The sequence below is a fragment of the Haliotis cracherodii genome, unplaced genomic scaffold (genome assembly GCF_022045235.1).
Source record: "Haliotis cracherodii isolate W230 unplaced genomic scaffold, xgHalCrac1.p SCAF_15, whole genome shotgun sequence".
Lineage (NCBI taxonomy): Eukaryota > Metazoa > Mollusca > Gastropoda > Lepetellida > Haliotidae > Haliotis > Haliotis cracherodii.
In genome coordinates this window covers 22,722,161-22,744,565 of record NW_027266270.1, presented here as the reverse complement: position 1 = coordinate 22,744,565, position 22,405 = coordinate 22,722,161, and the positions used below count along the sequence as shown (strand labels likewise).

General features: G+C 42.3%; 1 protein-coding gene across 1 annotated transcript in view; it reads left to right on the top strand.

The window, feature by feature from the left end:
• The first annotated feature begins 16,540 nt into the window (after window positions 1-16,540).
• The window catches only part of LOC139462387 (uncharacterized), a 39,233-nt gene continuing 33,368 nt past the window's right edge, over window positions 16,541-22,405 (top strand). Inside the window, exon 1 of the mRNA XM_071244066.1 lies at window positions 16,541-17,065. Within this exon, the coding sequence (XP_071100167.1) occupies window positions 16,919-17,065 (147 nt within the window). The 5' untranslated portion in view covers window positions 16,541-16,918. The remainder of the gene's footprint in view (window positions 17,066-22,405) is intronic.

Below are 22,405 nucleotides of genomic sequence, written 5' to 3'. Positions count from 1 at the left end.
CATGCTGAAACCTATCTGAAATTCAATAGTGTTTAATTCCCTAATGTCACTATTTTCTTAGTACCGTGTCGTAATTTCTCCCATATATCGCTCTGTTATCCCATAAACAACCTGGCGGTGACGAGGCGAGACCGAGTACTTTGCACGTGTATATAATGGTTCTATTTCAGAAACGTTTATTACCGGCCACCTCGCTCTTCTATCAATGCTTGGTCACGCATGACACAGCCCAGTGTATTCTGAACTGACGTGTCAGAAATACACATGTTTATACAGACGTATAATTTCGGTTTGTTCGAATTGAACAAGGGGTATAGGAGTGCATATTTCACATATATGGTTACTAGTGTGCTTGAGTTATTGACCACGTAGAGATATACATAACATTTCATGATGTTTACTGTAGACAGTTTAATATTCATTGCACGTGGTCATTAAAAAACGGGTGTTGGGTTGCAGAGATCTGAGATCCCCCGCTGGTATGTTCAAACAGGTTAAAATACCAATACACAATGTGGGATAGTTAGGGGTGATATGTGTAGTATATAAACAACCTGTTGATCAGGATAGTGATCACATTACCATACACATGGACCATGTCGTCCGTCCAGCAGAGACGAGATGAAGCGTCCTATGCTTAACCTCTTCATTCACGTTTCATACGAACGTCTAACTATAATATATGGGAACTGATATAGATGAGTTTAAAAAGTGAGCTAAACTTAATTTATATTAATTCGAAAATTATGAAATTGTAGAAGTAAAACCATTTTTAACTGCAAATTTGACATTTCTAAATTTAACACTGGAAAGCTCCCGCTGCGCGTTCGGGGCGACATTCAACCTTGCGTCGTGACAGGTGACGGTACTATAGCATCACATGGAACTCGCACACTGTGAGTGAGGTGAGGTAAGGTGAGGTGGGGTGGGGTGGGGTGGGGTGGGGTGGGGTGAAGTGAGTATGGTTTTACGCCGCTTTTAGCAATATTCCAGCAATTTCAAGGCAGGGGACACCAGAAAATGGGCTTCACACATTGTACCCATGTCGGGAATCGAACCCGGGTCTTCGGCGTGACGAGCGAACGCTTTAACCACTAGACTACCCGACCGCCCCCGCTCACTGTGAATGCAAGGTGTATATGCTATTTACTGCTGGGTTTTCCTGTGCATGGTTAACGCAGCCGTTTGGAGATGAACACGTTTGTATATCAAGTAAAACACCGTCTGAAGGAGAATTTACAATTCTACCCCTCCTTCAAAATACCTAATGCATTACTCTGGTATTAGCTCTTTACTTCAACCAGAATTTTATGTAACAAATATCTTGGTAATTCATCGAGAACGCATGCTAGCAATGGTGGACAAGAAAATCCTATGTACATGTATATTTTGTATAATATGGTGAATTGTCCACACTTTTGACATCTACATCAAGAAATAGGACGAGGTGTCCATACTTTACATACCTACGTCAAGGAATAGGACGAGGTGTCCACACTTTTGACATCTACATCAAGGAATAGGACGAGGTGTCCATACTTTACATACCTACGTCAAGGAATAGGACGAGGTGTCCATACTTTACATGCCTACGTCAAGGAATAGGACGAGGTGTCCACACTTAACATACCTACGTCAAGGAATAGGACGAGGTGTCCACACTTTTGACATCTACATCAAGGAATAGGACGAGGTGTCCACACATTACATACCTACATCAAGGAATAATGCGAGGTGTCCATACTTTACATACCTACGTCAAGGAATAGGACGAGGTGTCCATACTTTACATGCCTACGTCAAGGAATAGGACGAGGTGTCCACACTTTACATACCTACGTCAAGGAATAGGACGAGGTGTCCACACTTTACATACCTACGTCAAGGAATAGGACGAGGTGTCCACACTTTTGACATCTACATCAAGGAATAGGGCGAGGTGTCCACACATTACATACCTACATCAAGGAATAATGCGAGGTGTCCATACTTTACATACCTACGTCAAGGAATAGGACGAGGTGTCCACACTTTTGACATCTACATCAAGGAATAGGGCGAGGTGTCCACACACTACATACCTACGTCAAGGAATAATGCAAGGTGTCCATACTTTACATACCTACGTCAAGGAATAGGACGAGGTGTCCACACTTTACATACCTACGTCAAGGAATAGGACGAGGTGTCCACACTTTACATACCTACGTCAAGGAATAGGACGAGGTGTCCATACTTTACATACCTACGTCAAGGAATAGGACGAGGTGTCCACACTTTACATACCTACGTCAAGGAATAGGACGAGGTGTCCACACTTTACATACCTACGCCAAGAAATAGGGCGAGGAGTCCACACTTTTGACATCTACATCAAGGAATAGGGCGAGGTGTCCACACTGCACATGCCTACGTCAAGGAATAGGGTTAGGCGTCCACACTTTACAAGTCAAGGAAGAGGTGTCCACACTTTACATGCCTGCGTCACGGAAAAGGGCGATGTTTCCACTCTTTAGATGTCAAAGAATATGGGGAGGTACAGTGCCTCGACACATTAGCTCGATACATTGTCTCGACACATTAGGTCGATACAGTGCCTCGACACATTAGCTCGATACATTGCCTCGACACATTAGCTCCATACAGTGCCTCGACACATTAGCTCCATACATTGCTTCGGCACATTAGCTCCATACAGTGTCTCGACATATTAGTTAGCTACAGTCCCTACATTAGCTCCATACAGTGCCTTGACACATTAGCTGCATACAGTGCCTTGACACATTAGATCCATACAGTGCCTCGACACATAAGCTCCATACAGTGCTTCGACACATTAACTAGCTACAGTCCCTACATTAGCTCGCTACAGTGCCTTGACACATTAGCTGCATACCGTGCCTCGACATATTACTTCCATACATTGCCTCGACGCATTAGTTCCATACAGACCCTCGACACATTAACTCGCTTCAGTACTCCATACAGTGTCTCGACACCTTAACTCCATACAGTGCCTCGCCACATTAACTCGCTACAGTGCCTCGACACATTAGCTCGCTACATTGCCTACATTAGCTCATACAGTGCATCGACACGTTAGCTCCATACAGTGTCTCGACACCTGAACTCCATACAGTGCCTCGACACAACCTTACTGTGCACCTCTTAGACGTGACAGATCCCAGATTCGACATGTTAATGTTTGTCAGCACCGTGGGTTCCTGTAAAGCAGAAGACCTGTATATCACTTCAAGCTTTCCGTCGACGTTAAGTTGTTAAGTTGACGCGCCTTGATATTTTAACGTAAATACTGATTAGAAGGGCCACCCCCACCGCCCCCCACCCCACCCACCCATCCACACATTCAAAGCGTCGGCGGTCACACTACCTGGAGACAATCATCCCCTCCCACCACCCCACCTGGCTCTGTACATGTCAGGCCTATACCTGACGAGGAGGCGAGCAGGCGTCAGCGGTGTTTGTTTTTCGATCACGTCCCAATGAGACGCACTGCTGAGCCGATTGACAAGTCGCTGTCTTGTACGGGCTGGTCTTACAGCTGACTTATCTCGTATTGTTTGAAGGTATTAGCTTACCTATATCCACTCGGAGGCACAGTCGACTCATGTGGTCATTGTCACACGTGTTTCCGAGACAGGTCAGTCGTTGCAATGTAATGTTCCTGAAGAAACTTTTTCCACAAGCTAACCTGATCACCTGTCTACAATGGACACCCTATGAGACTTTTGGGATAGAAAATATTGTTGTGAGGAATTAATCACTGGGTCTTCATGTTCTTCGTGGACGACGACGGCAACGACGACCTTAAACTATAACCTGTATCACCATGTATCAACCGCACAAGCTATCTGAAAATGTGGCTGCAACACGAATTGGAGACTTCATGGGAACTTTGGATGCACACTATTATGATCTGGACGGTTTCTGAAACATTGACTCAGACGTCACACACCTGACAACACGAATTGGAGATTTCATTAGAACATTGGATCCCTATTTTGAATCCGACCAAACCTTGGGCGGTTTCTGAAACATTGACTCAGACGTCACACACCTGACAACACGAACAGGAGATTTCATAAGAACATTGGATCCCTATTTTGAATCCGACCAAACCTTAGACGGTTTCTGAAACATTGACTCAGACGTCACACACCTGACAACACGAACAGGAGATTTCATAAGAACATTGGATCTCTATTTTGAATCCGACCAAACCTTAGACGGTTTCTGAAACATTGACTCAGACGTCGCACACCTGACAACACAAACAGGAGATTCATTGGAACATTGGATCCCTATTTTGAATCCGACCAAACCTTAGACGGTTTCTGAAACATTGACTCAGACGTCGCACACCTGACAACACAAACAGGAGATTCATTGGAACATTGGATCCCTATTTTGAATCCGACCAAACCTTGGGCGGTTTCTGAAACATTGATTCCAACGTCACACACGGTATAGTGGACGCATAACCTGGTAATTATTGTGTCATTGCCTTGTAAGAAATACTTCACACGACTGTAAATCAGAGATAATGAAGTGACTCGGAGAAGAAATCAATACTGGACTCTCATCCCCAGGAATCTCTATCTGGTCATGGTAGATGCTTGTGACATTGACGTACAAGCGAACAGGTTCTAGAGAAAAAGAACTGAAGGTGTACATAGAGTCAGACCAGAAACCAGAGGAAGAGAGGAACATTGGAGTCTGAGTATGGGTTCCATTGGCAGGGGGGACAGGAACCCACCGAGGCCCTCCGTCTCCACTAGACAGGTGTCAAGGAGGAGGAAAGCACCCACGCTTGTACGGAGTCATACTATTGCTGGTAGTCAGGTAAGGATTAGATTAAAGAATTGTTTCACAGGCACGCAATTAATGAACAGCCACTCTTCCCTGTCATGTTGAACATACACCTGTTGTCCATATGTTTAAAAACTATGTACTTTCGATTGCTGTTTTTCAATAATACATATAAGTGTTTATTTATCTATTCATTTGCACATTTTGAGATAGACGAACACATAGTCCCTGAAACAACTTATGTATACTGTTTATTAAAAAACTAATTATATTTAAAATCCCTCGAGTTCAATTGATTCCTCAAATAGTTGAAAAGGGGATGAGGTAAGGATGCTTGATCTGAGAGGGGTATGAGAAGGCAATGAGGCTGATTGGTTTATAAATATATTTTCTTAGATCTGTGAAAGAGTGTTGAGATATCTTATGACAATAGGTCACATATATTACAAGATTACTGCGGGAAGCGTATTCGATTTACGTTGATAGTAGCCGTGTGAAAAGTCCAGACAACGTGCCCGGTCTTAGTTACGCCGCGAGGCTGTGGTATTTCTGTTATTCAGATGTACCCATCATTGCATGGAGTCTGTAGGAGTTATGGTCTACATAATCAGGTTTGTATGGAGCCACGTGCTCCTCTGTGATGTTGATATGCCGGCTCCTCATGCCCACAGTGACCCATGCGGAGACGTCCTGGCTTATTCATGTTATCCATATAAAACATCACAATATCTTTAACAAGGATTTTGCTATTTTTTCGGTATACGTAAACTGTTACTTATTACTGATAGATCCTGCCACAGTGTACCTATTAATATATAAACTATTGTATTAACTATGTAATGATTCCTTCCTCAAAATAAGTCGAATGAAACTCCAACGCCCAGCACTAAATATTTTTATTGCCTCCCTTGAATGATAAACTACTAAATCACAAACATGCATGTTTCATTTAATTTATTTGAAAGGGGTTATATGTTGCATATTATTCTTTAACTAAAATGCAAACGCCTCCCTAAAAGGAATGACATTTTGAATTCTTTAGGATTTCAATAAATCTTCAAGATGTAATGAACAGGTCCATTCTTTAAAGCCTACACTGTTCATATCCATTTAGCGGAGATTATTTTTCTGATCGATGACTGTAATACCATTCTATATCAACATACCAGGTGATAAACCATAACCTATTATCTTTTCATTCTTGTCATTAAATATATGCCAACTCACGCTGGGACGATAAAACCAGTCTAACTACATGTATTTGCATTACAAGTCAAGGTTTAGTCGGCCCCCTGTAGGACTATTGTCAGAAGGGCGTTTGCTTATTGTCACTCAGACAGGGTTGTGTACTCAGTCCGTGCCTTTTTATATAAGTGATCTAAGTATCTACTGTACTGTCATCGCTGATTATCTCATGCATATTAACAATGAGTTTCAGTCAAAATAGTCCCCTTAAGAAACGATTGCTTTTCAGTGTATAACCTCAAACTTTGTTTTTCATTGGGTGTATTTCTGAACCATTTATTATCATCAGGTTTGTTTTATCGTCAGTCCATACGGCAAACATTTAATATGGCTTGAGGCGACAAAATAGGGATCTGTAAATTGTTTCAGACAACTGAAAACGTGTAAGGCTATACATATAAAGGTAAGAGAAAAATAAAGGACGGTTATCATAGAAACATACGGAATGACATACTGCACATAATATAAGTATTATAACTCCGCTATAATGAGCAGGTGTTCCATAGCCACAAGTGAACTTGTCCGGTGCTTACATTAAGTAAACATGAACTACGTTGCTCATTACCCGTAAATATTGTTTCAGATTTGTAGTAAGTGTGTATAAATACTATTGTAAATACTTTATCGCTCGGCTAGGATTTAACGGTTCAGAGGTTACGATTCCAACACTACAAATGTTAGTCTATGAATAAAAACAATTTCTTTGCGAATACCAGTGTTAAAAATGATCTATATCGGTGCAATGAAGTCAAGCGTAATGGCTGATTAACTATCATGTTCTCTGTAGTACTATCTGTAGTGTGAGTTACTCTGTGAACATGGCGTCAGTGAATAGGTATAATAACCGTGGTTTTGTGTCTATTGCTGCTGTCACATATGAAAACGTAGGGTGTTTGGCTTTTCTCGTCAATTAACTTGTCTCCATGACTGACAAAGATGACATTTTCTCGCCACTCGTGAAAATAAACTGCAAGGCAAAGTAAACAACCTTGTTTAATGGTGGTTAAAAATAAACAAACAAGGAATGGTTATTCGATGGTGATGATGCGAGTATCATGGATGTGTTTTGGAACTTACGTTTGCAGTGTTCGGCTACTAGTAATGTTTTGATAACGTTTGTAATATTTTGGTCAAATCCAATTTTCAAGTGTATACTTTTTTTTTTCACGGAAGTTGATTAACCGTGTCAGGTCACTCCAAGTTTTCTCCTGTCAGGCTCCATGTATTAAAGAAATACATCCTATTTCTTACTGATCTTCAGGATCTTAATAGGAAACCATAGACCCACGAAGATCCGGGGTAGAATAGGTATTAAGCAACCCATGCTTGCCGCAAAAGGTGACTATGCTTGTCGTAAAAGGCATCTAACGGGATCGGGTGGTCAGGCTCGCTGACTTGGATGATGCATGTCATCGTATCCCAATTGCGTGGATCGATGCTCATGGTGTCAATTACTGGATTGTCAGGTCAGACTCGATTAATTACAGACCGCCGTCATATTGCTGAATGCGGCGTAAAACAACAAACAAACAAACAAACAAACAAACAAACAAACAAAAGGAGACCATAGCGTCATTCCGGCTTAAGCGAGATTCCCCCGAGCCGTGTATCAATCTTAAATTTCACAAATTTCATCACTAAGTACACGACGAATCTGCATGTGTCTCATAACATTGAAACAGAGTGAATAAAGAACGTATTCCAGGAGGCAGTTACTCTCCTCGTATTCTGACCTTTATTCTAACCGCGGTCTTGTGATTGGACTGCAATGCATAGTGGTGTTTTATATTTTCAAAATTTTAGCATTTGCAGTATTGTCACTGACATAGGGTATGGTGTCTGTTAGTAAGATTATTAAAGTGACGAATATACAGAGAAACCCGCTTATACCGGACGTTGTCCGTTCCCATTGAAAGCGTCCGGATTACTGAATCGGTGGTACGTAGTCGTCTCACTTTAATCATGTACAGATGTACATGTACAGCAGTATATTGTCTGGAAATAGGGTTTAGGGATAAGCCTTATGGAGTTTCGCTGTAACTGCCAATAGTTGCCTTATTCTGACGTCAGCGTAACTCAAACTGGCATCAACGTTACCCAGTCTGACGTCGCTCTAAATCAATCTGACGTCAGCGTACTGATATCAATTTAACTCAGTCTGACGTCACTCTAAACCAATCTGACGTCAACGTATCCCAGTCTGACATCAACGTAACCCAGTCTGACATCAACGTGACCCAGTCTGACGTCACTCTAAACCAATCTGATGTTAACGTAACTGAGTCTGACGTCATTGTAACAGACTGACATCAACTTAGTCTGACGTCAACGTTACTCATCGTAACCCAGACTGACGTCACTCTAACCAGTCTGATATCCCTCCAAACAAATCTGACGTCAACGTAACTCAGTCTGACGTCATTAGAACAGACTGATATCAATTTAACTCAGTCTGACGTCAACGTTACTCAGTCTCACGTCATCGTAACCCAGTCTGACGTCACTTTAAACAGTCTGACGTTATGTTGATAAAGCCTACGCGAAGGCAAGGTGTCTTACTAGATAAATATCTATTGTAGGTATTTCCAAAAGAAACATGAAAGTTTGGGATACATGAAGATAATGAAGGGAAAGCGTTTAGCTTTTTTCTTTCTTTCTATATAGATAAAAAAACCAATTAACAGTGAGTTTCGCTGTTTGAGCATTTGAGCTTCACAAAATCATAGAAACGATAGAATTCAATATTCGACATAACTCTGTAAAGAAACAACAACCCTTTGCGAAAAATATAGCCAAATTAGATCTTACGAGAATTACGCGTAGGCAAGAACTGACCTACAGCGCTTGTCGATACACAATCGATAACAATGTTGATTGATCCTGCTTAGGCGCGTTTTCAGTAGTCAATTAGACGATGAGACACACGATAGCTCCTCCCGCCACCGTGACGGCGGTGTCAGCAACACGTAGCAACAGTGTCACACTCCGCAGACACAGGGTAGGCACGTACAACTGACATTATGTCACTTACTCCCCCGTGGCACATAGCCAACGTTATTGCTACGACTGTCGTACGCCTATGTTAAAGTACGGGAGATGCAATCCTCATAGCGCTAAGATCATTTTGTGGAACGGCGCCAAGCTGAACAATTTGAAGTACAGGTTTTGTTTGTTGTTTTACGCCGCACCCAGCAATGTTCCAGCTATATGACGGCGGTCTGTAAATAATTGAGCCTGGACCAGACAGTCCAGTGATTGACCTCATGAGCATCGGTCCACGCAATTGGGATACGATGACATGCAAATCTATATAATCAGCAAGCCTGACCACGTTATTCATTTAGTCGCCTCGTACGACAAGCATGGGTTGCTGTGGACCTATATTCTTACCCGGAATCCCCATGGTAATATCGGTGAATGGCCATACTCAATGCATTCGATGCATACCCGCCGTGATATTGCTGGAATATTGCTAAAAGCGGCGTAAAACAATACCCACTCACTCACTCCTTGGTTTGCCAGTGTTGTCCGTTCCACGTGCAGGCACAAAACCAATGCGTATAACCAGCAAGACGGTCACTTTGATGTGCAAAGGTGTTGTTAAACTCTTCACTATCGGAGTTGTTGTAAAATATCTTTACAGTTATGCAAAACAATCTGTGAATCGCACTAAAATGTATCAATTGCATTTGATTGTATGCAGTAATGTAATGTGTGAGACTAATATGTGTGGGTGTGATTGTATACAACAATGGAAAGACTAAGACTATATGTGGAGAGAATATATGAATGTTAGTTAACGCCGCAGGCAACAATATTCCAGCTATATAACGGGGACCTTTGGATAATCGAGTCTGGACAAGGCAAACCAGTGACAGAAAATGCGAGCAACGACCCGCGCCATCGATCCACGCCATAGCTACACGCCATCGATCCACGCCATCGATACGCGCCATCGATACACGCCGTCGATCCACGCCATCGATACGTGCCATCGATACACGCCATCGATACACGCCATCGATACGCGCCATCGATACACGCCATCGATACACGCCATAGATACACGCCATCGATCCACGAGGTACCACTGCACCACAGAAACTAAGCAACGGTTCTATTCAGTCACTGTGTACTACCAGGGCCCAATTGCACAAAGTGATCTTAGCTTTAAGACTATCGTAAGCCTATGTTCAAGTATGGGAGTATCATCTTAACGCTATGACAGCTTTGGGCAAGTGGGTCCAGAAGGTGACCCAGTCAAACCTAAGAACCACGGGGTCAAAATGCGAAGAATTCCTTCCCTGATGAGGGTAGCGATATTTAGTACCATTCAGTACCCGTTTCTGAGTCTTTATTCAATTACATTGCTTCAACAACTGTAGACCCCGGATGTGGAAATCATGGCGGCTGAAGACGTTATTTGATATTCCATTTAGGTAAAGTATAGACTGTCTAATTTTGAGTGGAATGTTTATTCACTCGTACAATAAATCATATCCGCGGGCCTAACAACAACACTTCAATATCAAGAATACTACACTATCAACACTCACAGTTTGTTTGTCGTCAGTAGCGACATGAAGGAAGTTATACCGTGTATTCAGCTAATCCCTGCAAAGTAAATATGTACTTTCCTATACATGGCCGTGTGGCGGTCTGGCTGAGACACTGGGCTGTTTGTGTGTGAAGGCGTGTAAGTACTGACACACACATGTGTGGGGTTTTGATGGTAATTTGAAACTGTAGCTAACAAAGTCAACGTATTTGAACGTGTTTGTAGCGTAAAAGACTTCTTGTACAGATAAGGAGGCACGGGTGGTCTTGTCTACTGAGGCCCCGTATATTCGCCCCGAAGAGTTGCTTCCCTTAGGTGTGCAAGAAGTTTACGTTTGAGATTTCGGGATTTCCTCCCACATTAAGGTGACACGTCGTGGTGTAACTCAGATATTGTTCAAAGTGGCGCGAAAATCATGTCTCTCACTGAATCTGAACATTTACCTCAAGGACTTGTTCAATATTGCTAAGAGGTGCTTCTTATGACAAAAACTCAATGGGTAAACAACAGTTTTTGTTGTTATTGATTCAGGCCCCCACTCACTCACTCACCTAAACACCCACCAACCCGCGTAACCCATCCACCCACCCAAACACCCACCAACCCACGTACCCATTCACCAACCCAAACACCCACCAACCCACGTACCCATCTACCCACCCATACAATCACCAACCCACGTACCAATCCACCCACCCAAACACCCACCAACCCACGTACCCATTCACCAACCCAAACACCCACCAACCCACGTACCCATCTACCCACCCATACAATCACCAACCCACGTACCCATCCAGCCACCCAAACACCCACCAACCCACGTACCCATTCACCCACCCAAACACCCACCAACCCACGTACCTATTCACCCACCCAAACACCCACCAACCCACGTACCCATCCACCCACCCAAACACCCACCAACCCACGTACCCATTCACCCACCAACCCACGTACACATCCACCCACCCAAACACCCACCAACCCACGTACCCATCCACCCACCCATTCACTCACCCAAAACACCCACTCACTCACACGCTTTAAAACGACAGTTTGGGGGATATACAACAAGAAAATAATTGTAGAACGTAAAACGTCGATTTTTAATCAGATATTGTACTAAACTTTAGTATCAGGTCATTAAATCCATAGGTTTCTTTAACTGGCAGGAGTTCATTAACTTAATTACGACATAATTATGTTAATGGAGCAAAATAAATATATTTAATTGATTATTTTCGTGTTTGCAATGGTAGCATTCAATCAGGGATCGATCAGTAGCTGCTAGATACCCAGCCATTTAACAAGATCATGTGAAGTTAAAGAATACGAATAGGAACTGTTTGCCAGCTGGATGAAAAAACACTTAAGGCAGCTGCATTTAATTGAAATACAATTTAGTCGATTAGTGTCGACTTTCATTTGTTGGAAGAATATAATTAACATGATTGTTTTGTAACTACCCAAATAACTTTTCCTTCTATTAAACGGGTTTTATTCAGTAACGGTCATCATAATGTCAAACGATATTGGACAACTACACTTTAATAGGCGAATAAACAGCTTGGTTCTGAAATAAAATTGAATATATTGTTCGACTATGGAGATACCGTTGTCCGGCTAGAATAAGCCTGTTTAGATTTTTTTCCATATTGGAAAATGAACAAAGAAAGTTCTGGAATGTACTAGATGGCCGAGATTGTATGGCGGTACTTCCCACGGGCTATGGAAAGTCTCTTCCGTTTCAAATACTTATCCTATTGACGCGAGAGGCAAGATAGTTTTGATGGAATCAGTTGTACAACCCATAATTGTCGTTCGGACACCCGTGATAACCTTTCAGATGTTGCACGATTGAAAAACACATTCCGAATGTCACTTTCCCGATCTGGAATGCGGCGTTTTGATTGGTCGGATGAAAGGTCGGATGAAAGCTCGTGACGTAACCTGTAATGTCCTCAAAAACATTTTTTAAGCGGTTGAGTGAACTACGATCTGTTTTTAAAGAGACAGTGGTCGTTGTGCAAAGTTGCGTCCCTTTGCATTATAACTGGTTGGTTGTGAGATTCGTTCCGATTAAGATCCTTCGTATGTCTGTCGAATCATACTGTGGTTTCCCTATATCAGCAAACACCTGTGATCTGACTCACTTCCAGGTTCCGTACCGCATGTGGTGAGGTGAAATGGGGTTTAACGCCAGGCTCAAGATTATTGCACTTATATAGCGTCCGAACTATTGGCGGTTTAATAAAGCTAGCCTACAGAGATACCATGCCGCAGCTTAACGTGGATACCCCACCCAGACACAGTATAATGACTACGAAACGCCCGGTCCTTATCCCCTAATGCTGAGCGCTAGGCAGGGTAACAACAAGTATCGTCTTTTGGTATGACGTGGCAGAGGATCGAACCATCGACTGTCCGCTCTCCGGGCAGACGCTCTATCCACTAGACCACGGAGGCGGTCCCTCCACGTGAAGCTGATACGCAACTGACAATGCGCAACCGATGTTAAACCTAAATCACCGACTCACCATTATGTAGACGCCACGTATCAGAGAGGTTAAACCAGTTTTTTTTTTCACATTTATGCCTGTACAGTAAACTACGGTTATAACGAACTCAAAGGGACCACTAATTTTAGTTCGTAATAACCGTAGTTCGTTAAAAGCATATATACAGCATATATACAAAAGATAGTCCGGGACTAAAAATAAGTTCGTTATAAGCGTGTTCGTTATAAAGGTAGTTTACTGTACATGCACATGTAATATGTTTTCAAATAAACAGTCATACCACATTAATCTATTTCTAAGATTGGTTTGAAATCAAGATTGACTGGTGCAATGTACACTGTCTGGCGGAGATATACACTGCGTGATGATATGAGGGGGTCGTAAACACGTCATCACGTCCATGTCAACACTACAGCTGATTACAGTGTGGGGGACACTCCAAGTAAATGTCACTACCGCTTGTTGACTAATATGTTATTGCCTCGTTTATGATATAGTTTGTCTCACTGATATTCACTGCAGATATTAGGGGTGTACCGGTGCCACCTTAAGAGTGTTAGAGGTAATCATCGAGCCATACCGAACGACTGGAAGAACAAGAAGAACGTGTGGTCTAATCATCCCACAATGGAAATAGTATTCGGTATACGTCAGCATGTACAGCCTTTATTAATCATAGCTCGAAAAACCGACAATTGCATATATATATATATATATATATATATATATATATATATATATATATATATATATATATATATATATATATATATATATTGTAATGTCCTTTGTTATTTTTGCGGAAATCCTAGAACCAAGCCCTTTGTTAAACACCGCCCGGTGGCTCCTTAAAAATGCTATTGATAAATTGAATAATAATTACAATGTAACTTGTAACTACCAATATGGGACTAATAGTGTGTTTTTTTACCTTGAGATCGGATTCAGCGCTCAGCAAATGGTTTGTCTGCACCAAAGTGTGTTTTAATAACTTTATATATTGTTGACTAAGGACGTGATATCGTTATATTGTTCACGAAGGCCGTAGAGTTGTTGTCATATTGTTAACAAAGGCCATAATATCGTTGTTATTTTGTTTACAAAGGTCGTGATATCGTCATACTGTTTACAAAGGTCGTGATATCGTCATAATGTTTACAAAGGTCGTGATATCGTCATACTGTTTGCAAAGGTCGTAATATAGCCATATTGTTTACACAGGTCGTGATATCGTCATAGTGTTCACAAAGGTCGTGATATCGTCATAATGTTCACAAAGGTCGTGATATCGTTGTTATAGTGTTTACAAAGGTCGTGATATCGTTGTTATAGTGCTCACAAAGGTCGTGATATCGTCATAATGTTCACAAAGGTCGTGATATCGTTGTTATAGTGCTCACAAAGGTCGTGATATCGTCATAATGTTCACAAAGGTCGTGATATCGTTGTTATAGTGCTCACAAAGGTCGTGATATCGTCATAATGTTCACAAAGGTCGTGATATCGTTGTGATAGTGATCACAAAGGTCGTGATATCGTCATAATGTTCACAAAGGTCGTGATATCGTCATATTGCTTACAAAGGTCGTGATATCATCATATTGTTTACAAAGGTCGTGATATCGTCATACTGTTTACAAAGGTCGTGATATCGTCATATTGTTTACAAAGGTCGTGATATCGTCATACTGTTTACAAAGGTCGTGATATCGTTATATTGTTTACAAAGGCCGTGACACCGTTACATTGCTTACAGAGGTCATGATATCGTTATATTGTTAACGAAGGTCGTGATACCGTTGTTATATTGTTCGCGGAGGCCTTGTTACATAGCTTACAAAGGTCGTGATATCGTTATAATTTTTACAAAGGTCGTGATATGCTTGTTATATTGTTCACGGAGGCCTTGTTACATAGCTTACGAAGGTCGTGATAGCGTTGTTATCTTGTTCACTTTACTGACGGTCGAGTTCTTAAGGTACCTTATTATCACCCGTTGGGCTTCCGTGTCAGGATGTCATGGTTACGGTGACAACAATCACAACTGTGACATGTTCCACTGTGTGTCATCAAATAGATATTTTCAGAAATCGTCACCCTGCATACTGTTTTCTGACGAAATACATTTGATTATTTAAGAAAATGACAAACACACTTTGAAATGTGGAAACAAAAGCCGATTATGTAATGGCATGTTTTGTAACTGTAAACAGTTATTAAAATGGGTTCTATGTAATGTGTTTATATTTCTTAAAGACACATGGAATTTCTGGATTTATGAAAACAAAAAAGGGTCTCCCTTAAGTTCAGGTGTTTGTGTTTGGTATCAAACATTTCAAATTTAGCTGTGCGCACATGTTGCTGTTGCTTTCGCTGTTAAATAAATGAGATCTACTTCCGTCAATCTGCACACCTCTATTTTCTAGCATAACAGAAACTACTAAAATAAAAAAGTACAAACCAAATAAATATTGAAGTTAAATATTAAAAAGGTCACTGAGTGAAGTGTTGAGCTGATGTGCTCTCTAATTTGGTGAATACCCTTTGATTTATTAACGGTATACATAGAAAAGTACATGTAGCCGTTCCCTTTATATTTCCCTTAGTATATATAAAACATCACAAGATGAACAATTGGATTCAAGTGCTTCCTATTCCTATTTCGTGTCCTTCTTTGAATGATTCGTCAATGTTGCCGAATTATTGTTAGTATTCAATACCTTTGATCAATCATAGTAATCAAATTAACCGAATATCCGTATTATATATCCATTGCGGTAAGATTACACGCCACATCGAGAACATTAAGTGATCCCGAGCAAACCAAACTCTGCAGTAAACATATTCTCCACTCCGGACGCCTTTATCGTGCAATGACTTTTATGAATGATAACATATAAAAACGGCGCAAACTTCCCCCTATGGGATCTAACAATGAAGGATTAGTCCCCCAGAGACCGCGGCCATCTTAACAAATTCAATACTTGTGTATTAGCGACTTTCTCAAGTCTCTACCACAACACACAACGTGACTATTCACGTGCGGTGTTATTTCTTTTGATGAGCTGAGAGACATCTGGTTGAGCTGTATTGGGATCCACTGTGTTAGCAAAGCCGGACACAGACATGCCATTGAGAGAAATCTACCTTCTATTGTTGACGATGTATTCAGGCACAGAAATAACACCTTTAAATATTTTGTTAAGGTATTTCTTAACATGAAAAGGATTTGTTTGTGAGGGTCTGTAGACATAGTTCCGAAGTGGTATACGATATAGCTGTGGAACCTTGTGCTCTGATATATTCAGGATTCGTTGCTATCGGTCAATATGTTCCGTTTGAGGCAATACAACTGCGGGCGATATGCCAAGCCTGTCACCCATGACACTGCTCAGAAAGGGATCCCATACCTTTCAAATCTGTTCTAATGGATTGTACATATATTTGTGGACCTGATTTCGGATTTGGGAAAAAAACGTATATTCTCTATTGTGATGTGCTGAAGAAATGTGTACTTCGGAACGAACACTTGTCCCATCGGCGTCAATGGTAACGGAGTGGGTAACGGGCGACCTCAGACGCCTGCAGTGGTTATGAGTCAGAATTGATGAGAAATAGTATACACGCGGCAGTATTATTTGATGTGTGATCGAGTGTTTTATGATTCACGTTTAATGGGTTGTAGTGAATACCCGCTTGAGTTCAGGAGAGGAGTGCAGTTGTAGTATACGATTTCAAAAGGGGCACCACATGCCATTTAGTTATGGAGAATATGCAACTATCTGATGGACAAGATTTGGGGACAGAAGACAATGACTTCCCGGAGTTCCTGAAAGTCAGATCCAAGCCAAGGATCGTGGCGTATGTTCCCCTAGAGACTGGACGGGTGGACACGATCGATGGGCAAGAGGTAGGCATAGATGTTTCCATGACAGCCAGATCCTGTAAAGTGATCTTAGTAAGACGGGCCAAATTAAACGCAGCGCGGTCAATGCGTTTCACTTCTTTGGTGTTCCAAGGCCAAATTAGTTACCAAATAACGCGTGTCTGCTTGTTGGGGTTTCAGGGCCGGAAGAGGTCCCAAGTAACACGTGCTTATTTTCTCCCTTGGGCTCGTCGGGCCCCGTTCCGCAAATATATGTTAGTTCTAAGAGGAATACTTAACACCTTAGGGGCGGTCGTCACGCCGAAGACCCGGGTTCGATTCCCGACATGGGTACAATGTGTGAAGCCCATTTCTGGTGTCCCACGCCGTGATATTGCTGGAATATTGCTAAAAGCGGCGTAAAACCATACTCACTCACTCACTTAACTTCTTAGCGCTACCTTCCTGGTTCTCAATGGCCCATGGCTGTCTTAGGGATTTATCTAGACCTTCTTAGAGGCCGATATTCGACCCTACATCGTCACCTAATGTCAGCGTTAGTTACCAAATTCGAAAAACGTATTTCCCTATTCATGTTATAAAGTTACATGTATAACTAATAATAGAGCTTTGTAGTGGTGAAGGGGCGGTCGGGTAGCCTGGTGGTTAAAGCGTTCGCTCGTCACGCCAAAGACCCGGGTTCGATTCCCGACATGGGTACAATGTGTGAAGCCCCTTTCTTGTGTCCCCCGCCGTGATATTGCTGGAATATTGCTAAAAGCGGCGTAAAACCATACTCACTCACTTTGTATTGGTGACTTGTACATCACGCGTAGCCAATACAGAGAAAGGGGCTTTACTGATAAGTTTTTCATTATTGCATTTATGCAAATACAGTAAACTACGGTTATAACGAACACGCTTATAACGAACTGACCGATATAACGAACTTATTTTTAGTTCCGGCCATTTGTTGTACATATGCTGTATATATGCTTGTAACCAACTACGGTTATAACGAACGAAAATTAGTGGTCCCTTTGAGTTCGTTATAGCCGTAGTTTACTGTACCTCGAAGCTTAAGAAAATATGAATTTTAAAAATTCTCCACTTTGTCGGCCAAGGGCACTTTGCTTGGAATCCTAGATACATTCAGTTGTCTCCCCTGTGGGGTTTCCGTGGCACGTGGAACAGATTTCCATGCTTGTTGTAAGCCATTGGTGTACAGCTACAGGTATGACGACAGTCGAGACACACACTCACGTTGTTTTACATGCGACATCCAACGACGTAGTGCTGCGACGTAACGTCGTCTGGGCAAGCTAGGCGTGTAGGGCAGGGGCTAGGATACAGTTTCACGTGCTACAAGTTCCGTTCCGTATTTCATCGTAACACAGACCTACGCCTGACAACAGTCCTCTGATAACGCCACACAGTGCAAGCGGCCTCCGAGTACTACTGAACAAATCAATGTTTGAGTGACAGCTGCATCTTCTTTAATCCAGGGCAGTTTCAAGAGTCATAGTAAGGACATAAACATACTGTGTTTTCAATGTAGAGCTCGGACACCTGCAGATATAATCGCCCGAACGTGAAGCCGTAAAATCGGCTGTTTCAATCTGAAGGGGGGTTTATTGTGATTTGACAACCTCTGATTGACCAATCAGAATCGAGTTATTTCTAAATTCATGGTAGAATAATGGATGACGTGAATTACGTTTTAACAGACGATTAATGATATCTCTAAGGTCGCTTGTGACCGAGGCAGAATAGAGCCTCGGTAGTTATACTTGCAACCACTGGTCGGACTGGTCTATACTCGATTATTATCCTACTGTCGTAATATAGCCGCCATAAGTGACTGCGGTATGAAACATCAACCAACACACCGAGATCAGTGAGTGAGTGACTGAGTGAGGTTTTACGCCGCTTTTGGAAACAATTCCAACAATCCCACGGGGTGGGTGGCGGGATAGGGTGGTGTTGGCGTGTGTGGAGAAAAGAAAAGATGATCAGGAACCTGTGTTTTTATCGTAAGACGTAAGAAGGCTCCGTGACTTGGTTGACAACTTGTTATCGGTGCTCATAACACCGACCATTAGTTTATTTGGTCCATATTCGATTTGGTTGGAAGAATGCTGTCTGTGGCGTTAAACAACAAACAAATCCTAGTCGACAGGAGAGAGTAATCGTCATCATATATGTACCAACACGAGCAGATAAATACATACAAATATAAACTTGACGTTGAGACTGCGTATACTCCAACATGACGTTGTTCTTAAGGCTTGAGAACATCCTTGATCCTTGACCTATGACCATTAACCCATGGATAGGCAAACTAGACGTAATTCCTTAACTGCCTGAAGAAACTGCCATGTGAAATTGACATGTTTAGGTAGGGGATCTCCCCCTAGAGCCGAAGGTGGCAGCACAGCTGGTGGCGGGGTTGGGGGTCTTAGGGTGGAGGGAGGGGGAGGTTCAGAGTTATCCACGCCAGTATTTTAATACTATAAAAGTGTGATATCGAAGTTTGTTTGTTTGTTTGTTATTCAACGTTGAAGTAAGTAATAGTCCACAATATATCGCGGTTGCCTGTAAATAACCCAATCTAGGCAAGACAAACCAGTGGCTGATATCATGAGCAACGTTCCATGTCATCTGGTTACGATGACACGTAATCAACCAAGTCACAAAGTCTGACATCTGATCCAAAGAGTCGGCGACCCGTGAAGATCCTGGGTAGAATAGGTCTGCCGCAACCCATACTTGCTGTAAAAGGCGTATGCTTGTCGTAAGAGGCGATTTACGGGATCGGGTGGTCAGGTTCGCTGACTTGGTTGAAGCATGTCATCGATCCCAATTGCGTGGATCGATGCTCATCATATCAATCACTGAATTGTCTGGTCCAGACTCGATTATTTACAGTCCGCCGTCATATAGCTGGAATATTGCTGGGTGCGGCGTAAAACAACCAACCAACCAAACATTTCGTCGGCTCTTAAACAAGCACATGTGTTTTACGAGACCTATTTAACCTGGAATACTAACAGGGGCCACGTCATATGTTTTGTATTGGACACCATCGCCATCACGGACATATCGATATTTAAAACATTCTGAATTTCTTTTAGCATTTTACAGTGCTCAGTCCCAAAGAGACTGACATTTAGGTCCAGAAATAAAGTTATCTTATTTAAAAATATATATCTAAGAAATAAATAAATCCAAAATCCAAATGGAGCCCAGTACGATCCTTAATGTCAAGCTAGACTTGCCATTTCATTCTTGCCTTTTGTAGGACTCCTTTTTTTCAAATGAACGTCTCTAGGGTCCTAAAAACACATCAAGGAAACAAGAAGATTGTGTTTTAACATTTGAAGGATACAACAGGGGTCTTCCTGTGAGGTTTCCGGGTCAGAATAAACCCAAGCACGCCATGCTTGCCGAGTTGACTGAATGGGGATCGGGTGGTCAGGCTAAGATTGTTCGTGTATCATCATGCTTTTAGTCACTGGTTTGCAGGACTATTCACAAACTCAAACTGTATTACACAAATAATTTTCTCCGACGATGGAGAAATCCACCAAGCGCTCATGCCAAGGCTTTTAATCCCCACAAAGGCATGGCTGTGCTTTTTGTAGTAGTTATAACAGCGGCGACCTTTGTTAATAAACTGAGAGGCAAAAGAAACGCCGCCCAAAAAATATTGGTCGTCAGTTTTCAACAAATTTGCCAAACGTCACGAAAACAGTTGGGAACACCTTTCCCCTTTGAACCTGTGCACGTGTTTCACGTGATTTGCGAGCTCAAAGTTACCCTTATGAAATTGTGGTATAAAACACGAGCAGGATTGTACTCTCCCATCACATGAAATCGTTTAAAACAACGAACGTGCCTCGACTTACTGCAGAGCAGAGGGAGAGAGTCATGGGTATGTTGCAAATGGGAGCGGCGCAGGAGCACGTTGCCTGGATCATGGGCTGCTTCAAGTGCACCATCGTCAGGCTTGTCACACGTCACAGGCAAACTGGCAGTGTTGCAGACAGGCCGAGGAGTGGAAGACCCAAGGTCACGACCCCACATGAAGACCGGCATTTACGGGTGCTTCACCTAATGTCCATATTCCTAACTGTGACGTCATTATCCGCAAACAGCTTTGGACATCGAGTCAGCAGAACGGCCGTTATTACGACTGCGCCTATATGGTCTCAGTGCCTATCGACCTTTCAAGGGCATGACGTTAACGTTTCTACACCTACGTCACAGACTGAGATGGGCCAGGACTGTACAGCAGTGGCAGCAGAGGATTTGGCGAAGAGTGGTCTTCAGCGACCAGAGCAGGTGCCAGCTCTTCAAGTCTGTTGGGCAGATTCGAATATACCTACGATATGGTTAACGGACGGCACGTTGTTGCGTCCAAGAAGTGGAGCCTTATGGAGGTGGTAGTGTCATGGTTTGGGTGGCATCTGCGGGGTCCAGAAGATGGATCTGGTCATCATCGACGGAAATCTCACTGCACGTCGTTACATTGATGAGGTTTTGGGGCCTGTGGTACTGCCTTTCCTGCAACGACACCCACGGGTGCTGTTTCAGCAGGACAACGCAGGATACTGAGTGAGCGTGTAGCACGGTACTTTAAAAAAAAGGTCGACGTCGATTCTGCAGGTGTGATCGAATACTGGACCGTGCACCCAGCATGATAAACGTGTCTGCAGAACCTTCAGTTCATAGTGTTTGATCTTGTCATTTTCAAATACCGTTTTTTGAATAATTGTTATTTTTATAACAAAACATCAACTGTTTCTCAATTTTGCGTCTGTGTTCTTTTAGACCAGAAAATTGTTTGGTGGCGTTTCTTTTGCCCGTTAGTTTATGAAGGTCACGTGTTACTGTATGTCGTTGGGTGTCGCTCGATAGTGTCCTCTATGTCCTCACAGATCCCCAGTGAAAACGTTTAATAAGACATCGACATTTTAAAAACAGTTAGGCCAGTATTTTACATGTGCTGTTTTAGTGCAAAAGTTCCTTGTCGGTAAACAAATGAACTAAAAAAGCTATTTCAATATTTGGTTAAGTTCCTCATACATATGTACCTCGTTCTTCAAGCCCGGTGGTCGGTAATTTCGTTTACCATGTATGGACACGTTGATTTGATGAACGGGAAGGATGGTATTCAGCGGTATGTTAAAAAGTAGTGGATTTTTCAGAAAAAAATGGACAGGCCCGTAGGTTTTTTGTGTTTTTTTTTATCAACAAAGATTCAACCTTTGACGAACATTTTCACATATGCAGAGTATTTGCTGTGAAACTCGGGGAATCGCCCCTGCAGGCTTGAGTCGCATATGTGTATCTTGGGTAGAATAGGTCTTCAGCAACCCATGC